The sequence below is a fragment of the Chaetura pelagica genome, unplaced genomic scaffold (assembly GCF_000747805.2).
Source record: "Chaetura pelagica isolate M959 unplaced genomic scaffold, ChaPel_1.0 scaffold849, whole genome shotgun sequence".
Taxonomy (NCBI): Eukaryota; Metazoa; Chordata; class Aves; order Apodiformes; family Apodidae; genus Chaetura; species Chaetura pelagica.
Genome location: NW_009954562.1, coordinates 695 through 17,499, shown reverse-complemented (window position 1 = coordinate 17,499; position 16,805 = coordinate 695). Strand labels below are relative to the sequence as shown.

General features: G+C 38.2%; 1 protein-coding gene across 1 annotated transcript; it reads right to left on the bottom strand.

Annotated features, from left to right (window-relative positions):
* Positions 1 to 13,422: 13,422 nt before the first annotated feature.
* On the bottom strand, positions 13,423 to 16,176 carry LOC104395618 (probable C-mannosyltransferase DPY19L1; the record flags this gene model as incomplete). The annotated part of the gene is made up of 3 exons (XM_010005332.1): positions 13,423 to 13,579; positions 14,502 to 14,627; positions 16,077 to 16,176. Coding segments are annotated over 3 exons (383 nt in total), but the record flags the coding sequence as incomplete, so codon positions are not given.
* Between the last annotated feature and the right edge of the window lie 629 nt (positions 16,177 to 16,805).

Genomic DNA, 16,805 nt, shown 5'->3' with positions numbered 1-16,805 from the left:
CAACACTGGCAGAAGTGTGGCTGTCAGCAGCAGATTCTTTACTCAACTTTAAATATCAGATACCTTTCTGAAGCAATTTCTGACCTTTGAAAAATGTCATTTTTAATCATTCAAGCAATTTGCAATACTAAATTTTAAATATTATTCAGAGGAATCCTTTATCCTTTTCAAAATGCCATTAGATTAATCCGGGCACACATTTTTTATTTATATGCCCCTTTTAAATTCTATTTTATTGTAGTACTGAGAGCAAAGTGCACAACCTTTGACTACACTTTGAATTCCTCTCCAGTTGCATCACTTGAAGACTTAACATCGCATTGAGCTTGCTGCAGGGCACGAAAGCTGTTTCTTTACCTTCTTTGAAATGAACTTACCCAGAGGTAGGAGTTGGGGCTGTGCTTTCCACCCCCCTCACAATTCAAACAAGAGCCCTGTGGTCTGGTGTCTTCCCCAGCCATTCTTCAGGCTGCAGGAGGTCACAGCACAGCATAGTGGGACTGGGGGTCTGTCTGCTCTCCAGCGCACTGCCAGTGCAATACTGCAGATGCAGATACAGCTGTGCAGTGCAGTGTTATGGATGTCAGCACGGCTGAGCAGAGGCACACAGGGTGGCCTTTCATCTGACCAGGTGGGATCCTAAGACCACACCAACTCAGAGGTGTATCTGCCTAAAAATTCAGAACCAGTGCTGCTGCAGCTACTTTGTTTTTGTCATCTGAGCTATTGAGATAAAAGCTTTGCATCTCTGCCAGCTACAGTCTTAAAATCCTTGACTGCTGAGTCAATATTCTCTAAACCCTTGAACTGCCCTATCCCCATGTGTACACAGGCAGCAACATCATGCCAAAGACCATCAATGCTGCAGGTTTCAGGCTTAAAACATGCCCTTGTCCCTAGCTGTACACCAGCACTTGAGAAAAGAGAGGGTTTTAAATGAGTCTGAATCAAAAAAAACCAAACAACCAAATCAGACTATTTCCAGAACAGTAGCATTCCATTATTTTTGCATTTCTATTTGAAGTAAAAATTATTTTCTGGGTTATATACTAGCACCTTATCTAGTTACACACCGTACAAAGGACAGCATTTTGGCATAGGAATTTTTACACTGAAATAAGTTTCTGAAGTTACCTGATGAAAAACAATGTAGAGAAAATGAAAAGGCAAGAAAAGTTGAGCATAATTTTCTAGAGCTCTAGTATGTACTGTTTATAGAGATACCAAGCATACCAAACATTGAACTGAAAGCAAACCCCAGCCATTTTGGACCATGATATACTACTACCCTTCGATCAAAGCTAACAATGTACATTCAGTCAATTCAGTATTTCCAGATTCCTTGTTGGGCTGAGCTTCATTCCCTGTCGATTAGCAGACACTATGCTGTGCTGCCAGACAGCAAACTGATCTCAGTGAGCATCTATGGGCACTTTCAGACAGACCACTGTAGTTCAGAATTTCTAGGTTCAAAGTATCCTGGATGTGCAAGGCCCCTTCAGGTCTCTGTGTGTACCTCTAGCAAAAGAGGGTGGATGCTACTGGGTACTCAGGCATGTTCAATTCATCACTCATTATTTTTACAGCACTTCAGTGCCTGGGAAAACAACTACTAAAAATATACAGCTCTGAGGTGGAGTTAAAACACTCTTCTCCCAGGATAGATGTTGCTGACTGGTGCCAGGGATGCAAGTCTGGACCTAATACCCATCCTTCTGTGCCATACAGGTGGCACCTCCTTACAGCAGTGCTTGATACAGCAGTCCATTCAACCAGATACTGGATTCAAAAAGTTGTTTTATAATACTTCTTAGCAATTTCACCCTGAACTCTCCAGAAATCTCTGTTTGTTCAAGCATAGATGATCAAGCTTAAGAAGAGAACTTTGCTAGCAAAAGAGGGTGGATGCTACTGGGTACTCAGGCATGTTCAATTCATCACTCATTATTTTTACAGCACTTCAGTGCCTGGGAAAACAACTACTAAAAATATACAGCTCTGAGGTGGAGTTAAAACACTCTTCTCCCAGGATAGATGTTGCTGACTGGTGCCAGGGATGCAAGTCTGGACCTAATACCCATCCTTCTGTGCCATACAGGTGGCACCTCCTTACAGTAGTGCTTGCTACAGCAGTCCATTCAACCAGATACTGGATTAAAAAAGTTGTTTTATCATACTTCTTAGCAATTTTAGTCTTAGCACCCTGAACTCTCCAGAAATCTCTGTTCAAGCATAGATGATCAAGCTCAAGAAGAGAACTTTAATTCTCTTGTATTTGGCACTGCTCAACTACTTTGCTTTTTCCTGGATTTTTTCAGAGCTGTGTGAGTGTTACCTGTTGGCAACACATGAGATGGGATAACTTTGCTCTCACCCTTTTGAGACATTTGTGCACTCTGAGGTTTTCCTTAACATATACAATTGTTATATTCTCTTCATATCTGAGGAAGTGTGTGTGAGGCAGCTGAATAAAACTAGCAAAATTTCTACAGCACATAGGGTATCTCAGACATGATTATAGCTTCCCTCTGAGAAACAAGCTCATGACATATGCTTCCCTCCCCCTGTGCATGCACACAGAAAGCTGGTGACCTATATTTATCATGTACCTTCATCATCATGCACTTCCCCTCTTAATCAAAAAAATCTAAACATAAGCTTGAACAACTACTATGAAGTGTTCTTAACGTTGGAAAAATCGTTTCAACGGCTTTAATGTGTATTTCTCCCTCTGCAACAGGAGACCATGGATGAAAAGTCTCGGTCAGCATTACATCTGCTAGAGACCCTCTATGCAGACACACACGTGTCCTCAGACTGGACAGCACACAAATGCAATTGTATGTGTCTACACACCAGAGAACCCACAAGTCTGTCAAAGTTGATCCCTCCAAAACTAGCCCAAGACAAAGTTAAGGTTGTGTGTGACAGTTCATATACTGTTTTTTCCTGCATGAGGATGAAACACAACACACAAGAGAATCACTACCACAAAGTATATTTTTTTGTACAATATACAGAAAACACTGCCCTGATTATTTCTTTTTCATTATTTTACCTTACCCCATGCAGTGTGTGGCCACATGCCTTGTTAACTCCATACTTCTCAGATGTGCTGACTTAGGTTTTTATTTTGTACCCATAGTTGCACCATGAGCTTGCATTAGACTCACCTACGAAATTACGTCCCTGACACCCTTGTGAGGAAACCCATCCTCCTAGTCCTAAAGACACAGGAGTTTTGCATAAACTAGTTCAATTTTTTTAAATGTCAAACTGAAGATCCTAACAGCTCCACAGGCAGCTGTGAGTGCTCAGCACTCTTTAGAGCTGACTCCACTTGCATCAGTGAAGAGGCCCAAGGCTGGACAAGCCTTGTTCACCCCTTGATTTGGTTGACTTAGTTAAACTATCAACAGATAATAAAGGGGGTACAATTTGGCTCAATCACTTCTTGGGAAATAACCTGGTAGGTTACAGAAGCACACACCACTGTCTGCCCCAGAACCATGGTACTCTCCAGGTAAAGTGGAGACACAAATGCAGACACAGACCCACACGTCACATCTTCGCTGTTGCCAACCCAGTCCCCTAGAATTTGTGCACCATGCAAGACCCACAGAAACCCCCTGGCTCCATGGCTTGTCTTTTAATCCCACAACAAGCAGTCTTCTCCCAGTGCTTCCTGCCCCCTTGCCCAGCCTTGCCCCTCACCCTCAGCCAACTTAGGGAGAGACACTGACTGCAGGACCTGGGGCTGGACCTGCCTGCAGCCTCTTCTGGCTTTCTGCTGTGGCTAAGGAGGGAGACGTGCAGTCCCTGCAGCCCAAATGATGACTTGCCAGAGTTTGCACAGCTCTTCAAGTAACACTCAAACCATGTCGCCATCCTGGATCTCCCAACAGCAGGTTGTGGGTCCCTGAAGTAGGTGCTCACCCCAGCCATGCTGACTCAGCATTGCTGAACAAGGGGTGGGGTGTGCTTTCCAAGGGCTGCAGAAATGAATTACCAGTCTTCCAGGCACGGTGGGTCCTGTGGAAGAGGCGGGGCTCGTTAATACCTTGTAGGCACTGTGATATTTTCCAGTGAAAGGTCTCTTTTCCTATTCTGTGCAGAAACGTGGGGAAAATGTACTAAAATATAAAGACTTGCCAAAGGAAAAAGCTGGTACCTCTATGAACAGTGAAATATGTTCTCCTCAGCTTCTCTTCCCCTTTATCACAATAACTCCCTTTTCCCTAAATCCTCACTACATCTGCACAGGTAGGAGACAATAGCATTGCAGTTGGAGCAGAGGACTTGGGCAGCTTACGTTCTGCTGGCTGTGCAGTGGCTCTCTTGCCTTCTTCCTCCTGCCTACCAGTTTCATCAAAGGCTGTAAAAAATTACCTTTGAGGCCTCTACCTCCCAATCCAAGTTATCAGAGTTGTTCAGGTTGGAAAAGACCTGTAAGATCAGCCAGTCCAAATTTTAACCTAATTCTATTAACCTAGCTCTACCAGTTGGAAAAGACCTGTAAGATCAGCCAGTCCAACTTTTAACCTAATTCTATTAACCCACTGCTAAACTATGCCCCTAAGTTCTGTATGCACGGGATGATGTACTTAGCTGACATAAAAACCAATTTATTTTGCCAGATGCATTCCATCTGGAACAACTCCTGATCTGATTTACTGCACTGACTGCATGAAAATTCATGCTAGTAGGCAAGGGAGACTGGCAGCAGCACCCTGGTTTACACTGGTCTGCCACATATATGGAATAACAGCATTAGCCAGACTAAATCCTCCCACCATTTTAAAATTATTGAGCTGGGAAAGCTTTTAGAAGATTGTATTTAACATTCTTACACATGTATTTTGTATTACCATTCTCTCAGTTTTAATGTCACTTTTTTTCTTTTTCTACAACTGTTCAACACTCATTTTACTTTTAATTTAATTTCTTTTTTAGAAAGTCAATGGAAAAGACTAATTTATTCATGTTTTTCTCTAAATGAACATGATTGCTGTATTTCCCCTCGGTCTTCTGTCAGAGAATAGTTCTAGCTAGTGGTATTACAGCCTGTACAAATCAGGGGTTTTAGGCTTCAGTAACCCTGAGGAAGCAGACAATCTCTAGCTCTGGGAAAGTTTACTTTATGCTCCTCTAAATTCTTCCAAAATCAAACACATGTGCTCGATAACAAAGACTCAGATAGAGATGAGACTCAATCCAACTGCTAACAAAACAGAACCGGAGGAAAACAGATTCCTGGATGCTGGAAAAATGGGCTAAAACCAGGGACAACCTTCCCCCTAGTCCCTATAGTGGCATTTCAATGGCATCTTACTGGGCAGTGACACCTGCTATAGATGAATCTGACTGAGTGTTGGCACACCAGCTATGCAGATCCACACACTCCATGGTGACAACCCACCACACAGTATGTGACCTTCCCAGCTTTGTGTGTGTCTTTTGGATGGACTTTACCAGTTGCTTGCTGCCACCCATCTTTTTCTCACAGTTGTGAATCAGGTACTCACCCAGGAATTAGCAAAGTCCATTTACAGGGTCTACTTCCAAGAATACAAGTAATGCTCAGCAAGATTTGCTGCAATGGACATCTGCCACTGACTATGCAGAAATAACAGATACAGTGAATTTAGTAGGTGTGAGCCATTAAGAGAGGTTGGGTCTTTCACCTTTTACCTTACAATGGTCTCACTGCTCACTTACACTCTATCAGCTCAGGTGACAATAGCAAAGGGCAGCTGGCAGTCACACTATGCTGTAAGGAAGAAAAGAAGAATGATTAGCAATTACTGAAGAGGGTCTGTACTGTTCACCCCCAGTTGCATTTCCAAGTAGTGTGCTTCCCTCATCCTTCATTCTGAGTGTAATCTGATCCACACACAAACAGATCATTGTGATTCTGCAACACTGTTAGAAAACATCCTTCGACTCTTTGATCACTTTATCAGGGGAAATTGCCTTATGAAGCTCTCTGTAAAACTTGTGTATATCTTTTCTGTATTTGCCTGTCACACATTTACAGTGTAGCAGCAGTATCAAAAAGTACATCACTGTTATCTGCTTGTGAAATGTAAATAAAGCAGCACACAGCAGATAACTTTCCACCACAGTTACTTGCTCTGCACAGATGGTGTTTAAACCCTTTTAGTCGCAGAGTGGAGTGTTAGCTGTAACACAAAGCATTGGATGAGGCACGATGATAAGGTAAAAAGGGCTGGAACACAGTGTGAGGCAGTATCCTATGCCTCGCTGCACTGACAGTAAAGATGACAGCACCTATGCCCAGGAGGGAATTTGCAGGCATTAAGAAAGCACACCAGTATAAACAAAAAAATTAAGCTGGCAAACAACAATGCCATGAAATAACATTGCCAACCACAAATAACTCAAATTCTGTGGTTTTAAACACCTCAAACATATAATCTCCAGTTTCAAAAACTCTGAGACCAGAAGGGGTGATTGCACAGGTTTCTTGTTCATTAAGCAGAGATCTTCATTAAAGCATTCCAACTGAGCTACTTAGCATAGTAGAACATCCTGATTCTTCTTCAGTTACTTGTTTCAATGTACTTTAACACCAATCTCAGAATGAAAAAAAAAACCAACAAAAAAAGAGCCTCAGAGCATAAGGGCTGTGTAATTCTTATGGCAACGAATAATAATTAGTAAGCTCTAGTCATACATTCAAAGCAGAAAAGCAGATTGAAAAAGTGCTCACTGAGGATCATGTGATCTTTATAAAACTAAAAATTTATTTCTTGAAACATTTCCAAGATTTACTGTAACTGCTGTTATACAGATAGCCTGGAGTAAGCTACTAGTAGGATATCAGTTTCTCTCCCTTTCTTCTAAACAAGATTAAGATTAACAAAATTAAGGATTAAGGGTTAAGGTTTTGCTTTAACTAGCCAATTCTGAGTGACTGACCTTGCCAGTATTTCTTTCTGGAAGTTGAGCCACAACTACACACCCTGGAATGAAGGCACACAAAATCATTCATGACTTTTGAAAGCCAGCCTTTCATCTCCTTCGTGCTAAAGTTTGTTATGTTCCCAGTGATTAACGATCCAAATAGTCCCTCATTTTTCTGCTGTAGCCTTGAGAAACATCCTAATTCTAAATAGTCTTCTATTGAGTTGGTAATAAATAAGAGTATGTTGAATGCAGCAGCTACAGCAGGAAGTTCCCTGATTTCCACTGTGCCTCCACCATGCTCTTTCACTTGGTTAAGTACATGGGACCAATCAGATCACACTCCTTTTGAAGGATTTCACCATGGCACCTCTGTTCAACAGGCTCCTAAACTGCAGTCAAAGTATGGGAAACTTGGTCAAACCATCCCTCCAATGTTACATGGATGTCACCGATTCACAGTAGCCTGAATTAATTCTTCAGTAAAACACACTTCTGGACTTTGCTGATTAGGTTAATAGCAAGAAGGCTAGTTCCTCACTAAACATAAATCCAGCTCCTACTAGATCATTTGTTCAAGACCACACAGAAGACAACATGGTCTGATCACAGCTGCCTTATATCCACCTTGGTTCCTATAATTACAGCTCACCATAGCATGCTCTTGGTGGGTTACTAAGGTGAGCATCTGTGTCAAAGAAATTGTTGACATCTGCTATACACAGAATTCATAGCCAGGAAAGTTATGTTCAGACCACATAAATACAAACGATGTGTGGGGGTTTTGCTTTTCACAAATTGTGCTTGTTACCCTTTGTGATGATGATGACTACTCAACAGTTAACCTTGTAATGAACACAGGCTCCTTTTAGTTCATTAATGAAAGAATTGCAGAGAAATTGAGAATGACAACAGTCTATCCTGGTAGAGGGACACCAGCTAACATTGACAACTTCCATCACCCAGTTCATTGGCTAAAGCCAAGCATTTTGACAAGGTTTAGAGAAAAACAGGTCAGTGAAGTCTGGAAGACAAAAACACCTTCTCAGTTTCATCTATGCATTTTTGCTCAATTCCATTCTGTTCAGTTTTATCCTATTTCCCAGCATCAAAGTGAAACAGAATAAGATTAAACAGAACAGAGGAAAAAAAACCAGCAATACACATTCCAAATTCAATCTGACTTTATTGAAACTATGTTTCCCTTCGGCAATCCTGCTGTACCTCAACATTGCAAATATTTATGCTTTTCAATTTACTTCAATTGGAATTTTATTGCTTTGCTACTTCCTTATGTGTAAGGATAATCTTACAAAACAAACCATCAGTGCTGACAGGTTTCTCTCTAAATTCAATTATCAATCCAGCTGCACATCGAGGGTTCAAAGGAAGGCAATACATGTCACAGGCTCCTAATTCAAAGGCATCTTTACAAGCTCTTTTTATTTCAGACAAAAACCTAAAGGGTGAAACAAACCAACCATGCAAGTAAATAGCCAAGACCTCATTAGTTTAAAAATTAGTTACAGATTCTGACAGCACCACTTGCTAAGTAACATTTGATTGATTTTAAGCATCAAGGCTAGAAAACACTAAGTGCTCAATAAAGAAGGTGTGGAACACAACTTACTTTTGAGCATCTTGTTTACTATTTCTCCCTTCTCAAAATATTTATTCCTTTTAAGTTACGAAATAACACAAATGGCCAAAAAGTGTCAAAACAAAGATCCTGTATGCAGCAGCCTGTAGCATGATAACTGCACCCAAATCCAGCAAAGGTCTAGAACCAAGGAAACTAAGGCTCAGGAAAACATCTACTCTTAGCACTTCCATACTTTTGAGTTGAATAGCATTTGAAATACTTCAGGAACATGAAAATTTCTACTCTATGCAGCTACACAGCTTGATTATAACTTTAGGTTATTTTTATGAGCAGTGGAAGGTAAACTTCTCCAAATATAGATGCATTATATTTTCATAATCAAAATCAGAGAAAAGCAGGCAGTAATTCAAGCACCACCATAAAGCTAATTCAGATTTTAAAAAAATCAGAGGCATCCTATTCTGGGGTATTTTCAGCCTTTGCTACCTTTCTTTAGTTAAGAAAAAAAGAGTTGCTTTTTGAAATACAATGTAAAAGTCAACACTTCAGAAGAGGTTAGGATTCTTTGCAGAACCCAGGTATCTAAAGCAAAACATTAACTACTCGCAAATAATGTTTGCCCACTGCATCCTAAGAGGCTCTAGGGACTTGTAGTCAGAGGAGATGAGCAACCAGTTGCTCGGTAACACGAAGATAATACTGCTCAGGTGTCTAAAGACAGCAATAATTAGTAATTAAAGGGTGCACTGGCTTTGAAAATAAGCTGGTCAAGCCTGAAGAATGAACTTGAGAGACTTTCTTTCAGGCAAACACTAAAAGACAGAGGTTTTCCTTTTAGAAGCTGTCCTGTTACAAGCATGGTATTACCTTTAAATGAGATCCATTAAGTGTTTTCACATTCTTCAGGCTAAAAGCTAGATCTCATCCTTCCTGCCAAACAGACAAAACAAGTGCTGCTTGTACTTGAGAATCAATTTATAATCTGTTAATCCTGACAGGGTGGAAGGCTGGCCACAGGGATCCTGCTCAAGTCCCCAGCCAGATATGATGCCAGTGTTAAGTCATTCACTGTGTGCTCTATCCAGATCTCATGATCTATTAGCAATAAGTGTTCTACATGCTATAACAGGAAGCAATAAAGTTGTTGAACTACTACATGATTCATGCACTCATGATTTCAGACATTATATTAGTTTCATTAATAAGGGATAATTACAGCACAGGATCAGCAACAAGCCAATTTGCTGAGAAGGAAGGAGATTCTGCCTAACCCTGTAAACCTACTCCTCTGCTCTTACCCAACAGATCATCTTACAGCTCTCTACACAGCTTATTGTGATGTTTGACTTTATACTGAAATAGAAGTGCTATGTTGTATAGCTACAGCTGAGAATGTTTAGCATAGCACTGAGATGTTTCACTGCCCAAGCACTTCCTGCAAAGCTGAGCAGTTCTCAGATTTAAAAGTTCTGCACACCATTTCATGTCCCCAGTCTTAACTCCACTCAAAGTGTAATTATTCCTTAACATCTGAACTCTATTAACATTCAAATAGTGAAGTCTTCCTTTCACACCACTTCTGCCATTCTACTCTTTCCTCATACTACAACAATATAGCTTACAGAGAAAAACACTACTATCAATTCGGATTTGGATCCCTTCATCCAGCTGCTGAATGGACTCAGAAGCCCCTTACTCTTTAAGGCTAAAAAATGTTGGTTTACTGCAGTCCTCCACACTCTGTGAGTTAAGCAAAACAACAGCATTTGTAGAAGTGATGCAACAATGCAACAATCTGAAAACACAAGTCCCAAGCCACAACTCGCATCTTCTAATTGCCTTCAACAATGCTGATTTCTGACAACCCTGTGTTTATACTCTTCCTTTCATACTTGCTTTTGCTGAAGGAGCTCTCTTTACTTCCCTTGAAGTGAGTCCTGTGCTGCACAACTCATGTGCAACTCAATGCCTTAACCATAAAAATTCCCAGACATACTGATTCAGTTTCACCATTTAAGCTGAACTACAAAAGCAAAGGCATTTAAAAAAAAACTATAAAGGAGAATGACACAGTGCAATGAAGTACTGAATAGGACTTAGTGTCTTTTGTTTCACAAACGTGCCTCATTTGGTCTCCATACTAAATATTAGTTTGCACAATTGTCAGAACTTTGATACTGAATTGTAATTGTGCCCATTGTACTGAAGAAATTGATTTCACTCAAAATTAGCAATATTTCATATTCCAATAGACAAATTTCTATGGTCCAATATTACTAAAATGTAAAAGAAACTGTTTCAGGAACTGAAGTATTCCAGTCCTGTGTCTAAATTATGTCTGTATTTAAAGACCAGCATGTATTTAAAAATTAACTTACTTGAGTTGCAGATCTTGCAAAGGGAAAAACAACTTCAGTGAGAGCTAAAAAATCTCAAACTTATGTTTTCTGATCCAAGTGGCGGGAATAACCATGTTAACATGGTGCTTCTAAGTGTAAAATGTTGTATTATTTAAACTAAAATTATTTCCATTGCAATTGAAAACAAATTCCTGAGATGAACAGGAATTAATAATATGATATACCCAGGAACACCCATGTTTCTTCTCCACAATGATATGTTGCATTTCTTTACTTCAAATTTTTCTATTACTAGATTTTATCATCTCAACATTATCTGATAAAAATTATATGGGTTTAGGACCAATTCAAAGAAGGGGATCCTGTAGTATTCTTCAATGAAAGCTGGAAATTTAAAAACACTGTCTGGCCATGTTCTCAGTAACAATGGCCTAATTATTCAACGGGGAACATTTTTACTAAAGTACATCTTTAAGCCTTAGCTTTCAAATTTTTATTCATTCTACCAGTATTTGGGCTTCATTCTACCAGCATCTGGGCTTCATTCTTCATTACCTGAGCTTAGAAACTTAGAATTTAGGTAACAATTTTGAACTGTCTTCCAAGCTAACTTTGAAAGTAAACAGGTATTTGACACTTTCACATATTTCTGCACTGATATTCCAAATAAAAAGGAGGTTGAAGAGAGGTGTGTGGATCCAGATTCAATCATATCTGCTGTGGTAACTGCATTAATTTTCAGTTTAATTGACATAAGACCAGAAACAATAGCCATCAGAAACATGAGAACAATGTCCATCTTTTTCTTTTTTATTTAACCACATAAGTACATGTCAACAGTTGGCATAAACTTCATAAAAATACAGTACCTTTTTGTGCTGTAACACTAGTCACAATATTTATATAAAGATTTTTCCTGCTTCCTTGAATTCAATTAACATTTCTAAAAGTGACTTTCCAAAAGCCCTTTTTGTGAGTTTCCTTATAGAAATTTTTCCAAAATCTATTCTGTAAAAGTTAAAAAGCTAATGCAGTTTCAGCCATTCTCCCTCACCCTCTCAATAAAACAGACTTTAAAAAAATAAGAAGTCTTAGAATACTGATCAATTGTTACACTACTACTTTACCATAGGTTCCCATTTAATTGACAGTGTTACAGGCGTGACAGATGCTGTTCCTAAAGCATCTAATATTGCTAGATGCTATTAGGGCTAAAAAGACCAGTCATATCAATAGACTGATATCTGAACAAAAAACTAACCAAGCCAAAACAAAACCAAAACATGATTGATATACAGAGAAACATTTGACTTTAGAAGCCTTATTCTGCAGGATCAGTTACTGTGATACTTCCCAATGGCAATAATCATACAAAAATTCTACCAAGACAGTTAAAGGACTAAAGGATGTCCTTGCACTGGGTACCCTGGGAAGTGAATTGTTTAAATTCTTTATAACATATCATGTTGGTGTGACACTGAGATGACAGAACCAGTCTAATATTTTTGGAGCAACTACACCCACACAACTGACTACGCCCATATCACAAGTGGGTTAAATTTGATTTTTCTTTAATGCTGATGATAAAATCCAGGCAGGATTTAATACCTGGGAAAAGAAAACGGGGCATTTTTAAAGTAATTTCTTATCAAGTTAAGCACTGAAGGTCTAGTTAAGGCAGTGAAGGATTTATTTTTTTTTTTTTACTATCTTTCTAAGGCTATGACAGATTTTTCCTGAATAAAGCATTTTCCCTTACAAATTTAATGTATATTATGGCAGTTTATTCTGAATACATAAGAATGCTAAAAATCCTTGGACACTGAAAAGCTAAACTATTGCTCACTGCAAGTATTACCCTTATTAGTCTTCTTTTTTAATATCAGTAGGTTTCCAAGAACATGCACCTAAGTAATGAAGTTTCAAGTCTGCATACAAACTTTTCCATTTCAAAAGCAAGCTTAAAAGCACGTGTTAAGTGATCCAAAATGACAACGTTCTTAATACTCTCAAAGAAAAAATGTATTTCTCCCTGACATGACTAGTGAAACTACATGATTTTAAAGAGAATGTCTAGTATCACCTTATCCAGAAGGGAGATGGGTAATGAAAGTGACATGAGAAATGTGATGCCAGATGCTATAGCACCATTCCTTTGTTCCTAGCTGCTAGCACCAAAGCTTTAAACAAACTTGCTTTGCTAAAACATTCTGACAGTCCCATTTCACAAGATCATTGGTTTTGAGAATGAAGTTACTTGCCATAGCTACTTTTAACTCTTTTTGGATCAGTGTTAAATACAATGTGCAAACATATAATCATTTGCATAGCAAATCTCAAGGGACTGACCCTGAAATAGAAATCCAAACTGTTAGGTTTAAGATATTTCTATAATCAGAATTCACTTAAAATGGTAAAAAATAAAATACACTTTTCCATTTTAAGTTTAGTAGAAAAGGTACTTCTGATTTAGAATTCTTATAGTTACTAGCTTAAAAAGTTGAAAGACTGATGGTTCTTTGCATTGAAATGTTACTCCTTTGGAATCTTCAAGACTCTGTAATTGCTATTTTCAAATACAGTGATGAAATGTGGCCTAGAATCCTTGCTCATAAGGGTACACAAAGGAATTCTGCCACTGTTAGCAGGATCTTCAACATCCCAAATTTCAGGCATACTGCAACCAGGCCTAGAAAACATATACAAAAAGAGAAATTAAGAAATGCCATCAAAAAACATACAGCTTGCTGAACTCAGTTTTTTTAACCCCCACTATGAATATTCAACTGTACCATCTGTTTTTTTTAAATTTGTCTGTATACTGGAAATTCTTACTGGATTACAAAACCAATAAATATAGTAGTTATTTAAAACATAGCATTGAAAACGTGTGGCACTTGTCTGCTTTTGCAGTTACATAATAAGAATTTATCTGGAGGAGGAAGCATATAAAACAACTCAAATTATTATACATTACTGGGGACCCTTAACACTTCTTATAAAATGGAGGGCAATTTTCACACTGTTAACACTTCTAAAGAAAACTCAGGAAATAAAACACCTTTTAAAAATAAAGTAATAACTTCTTGCCTTTTTATTAAGACACATAACCAACACCAATTTCCCATACAGTTACCTTTCAAAGTTAGAATTACTGAGAATTTCCTGATTTGTCAAAGAAACAGTTTTATTTCATTTTATTCTAAATGCCAAGAAACTAAACTTAAAAATCCAACCTAATTGGGTTCTAAAGCCCAAAAAGGGGGAAAAAAGCGCATAGCTTTTTATTAATGGCAGCTCAAATGTGACAAAATTTTCAGTGACCAGCCACCTGCCACCACAGAATGACAACTGGTTTCCTTTGTACTTCTGCATTTTACAATGAAGTTCAAGTATACATACACAGCTTTTTAGGTGCACACAAAGACCACAAGGTTGCTGATGTGGGTAAAGCTAATAATACATATTAATACCTGGAGATGCTGGACAAACATGTATTTTGGACATTTTTAATGAAGTACAGACCAACATTTCAAAACTACTTGGTATGAATCTTTGACTACATACTTGACTGGCGTATCACTCTTGTGAGAAAGAGAGAAATTACTCACTTTTTTCTGCTTACACACAACGACTCTTCCAGGATATAATAATTCACTCCTAGTTTTACCAATTCTCTTTTTACTTCTTTTGCAGGTTTTCGACTGTACATAGAGTACACTATTTTAGTTCTGGCCCTTCAGAAAGAGAAATATAAAAGTTAGCTAGCAGCATGGCATGAAAAGGTAAGTTTTAACTGGACAGGAAGGCTTTTTACTTCACAAGGAAGCCAGGCTAAAACAAAGTTTAAATTAACAATGCCATTTGCTTTAATTTGATATTTTCTCCACAAATATAATGAATCCAAGAACAATGTATAGAGCCCCTTGATTTTTCTGTAGCAAGAGACAATTTGTAACAAGATCCATGGTTACCGTGAATGGAAAACGTAAAGGCGTCAAAGCAAAGCATTCACCACGTAATATGCAACTCCAAATTACCAAAATTGATGCTACCAAATTTTACCAAATTACCAAAAATGATGCTACAACATTAACCTTTTTTTTAAAAAAAAAATAATTCACGACCTTATCAGATAAATAACTTTAAACTTAGAGAAATATCCTGATTTTGAAACTGACAAAATACAAAACTGAGTAATTCCATAACAAAAATTAAGTTTCAACTAGCGTGCTGGGTTTGACTGAGGTGAAGTTAATTTTCTTCATACTAGCTGGTGTGGGACTGTGTTTTGGATTTGTGCTGGAAACACAAATCTGGTAATGCAGAGATGTTTCAGTTATTGCTGAGCAGTGCTTGCACACAGCCAAGGCCTTTTCTTGGGAGCCGACCCAAGCTGACAAGGGGTATCCCATACCATATGACATCAAGTTCAGCAATCAAACTAGGTGGAGGGTTAGCAGGGGGGGAAGTGCCTCAGGAACTGGCTGGGCATCAAGTCAGGTGGTGATGAGCAATTATTGGCATTTACATCACTGTTCTTATCTTAACCCACAACTTTTGTCACTTTTACCCTTTCAATTCTCTTCCCCTAGGTCTGCAAGGGGGGTAGTGAGCAAGCAGCTGTATGGTTCTTAGTTGCTGGCTGGGGTTAAACCACAACAACCTGGTCTAGTAGGAGGTGTCCCTGCCCATGCAGAGGGGTTGGATCTAGCTGATCTTTAAGGTCCCTTCCAAGCAAAACCATTCTATGATTCTATGAACTAGACTCAGTATTTCAGTATTCAAGATATATTAGAACAAAAAAAAAATTCCAACCACAGACAGCTAATAGGAATAACTAACTTAGCTACCTTGAGAAAAGAAAAAAAAATAAAATCAAGTCTGTCTACAATGTCAGGAGTAGCTAGAATTAAGAAAGTACATAACAGTACACATTAGTTCCAATTTTGTAATTATATTTGGATTTTTTTTGTATAGAAGTTTGAAGTCATTGCTATCCTACAGTATATCCTTTCTGATAAATATAAATCCTGAAGAAATACTGCATTTGTTTTCTATCTGCCTAAAATAACAAATCAAGCTCCCTGGGATTTTAACAGATTCTTACAATACAACACAATGCCATTCCAACTGTGTATGACCAACATTCATGCTAAAAACAAAATTTCAACTTCGATATTTACCTCAATCCTGCATCTTCATAGTGAGGATGATTTACGATAGGACGGAGTGTAGACAATTTAACACTTGCCATTGTAGGCATTGCTCCAGCAAAAACTGCATCTGAAATATAAAATGAAAGGCATGTTTGAAATGAAAAATCAAGCAGTAAAAGCAGAGAATAAGTCTTCAAATGTCTAAACAGTAATCTTGTCGAAAATCATAGAGTAGGATACTCCTGAAATGGCCTCACGTGGCACCGACAGAATATGCACAAAATCACTTTTTTAAAAGTTTGAACTTAATACAAGTCACTAAAAAACTTAGAACATATTTGATACATTCTTATTTTTCTTTAATGGTCAGAATAACATTCACTATGAGACGACTTTTTTCTTTGGTCACTTCTTACACCATTGTTAAATGAGCAATGCAATTTCAGTACTTTCCTGCTAAAAGAGTAACTACCTTCTTTCCAGCTGGTTTTCTGGCACTTTTACTCATTTTAGTATAAGTATTTAGTATAAGTATAAGTATCATTTTAGTATAAGTATGGGTGCAAACACAGCAAAAAAAAATTACAACCACAGACAGCTAATAGGAATAACTAAATTAGCTACCTTGAGAAAAGAAAAAAAAAATAAAATCAAGTCTGTCTACAATGTCAGGAGTAGCTAGAATTAAGAAAGTACATAACAGTACACATTAGTTCCAATTTTGTAATTATATTTGGATTTTTTTTGTATAGAAGT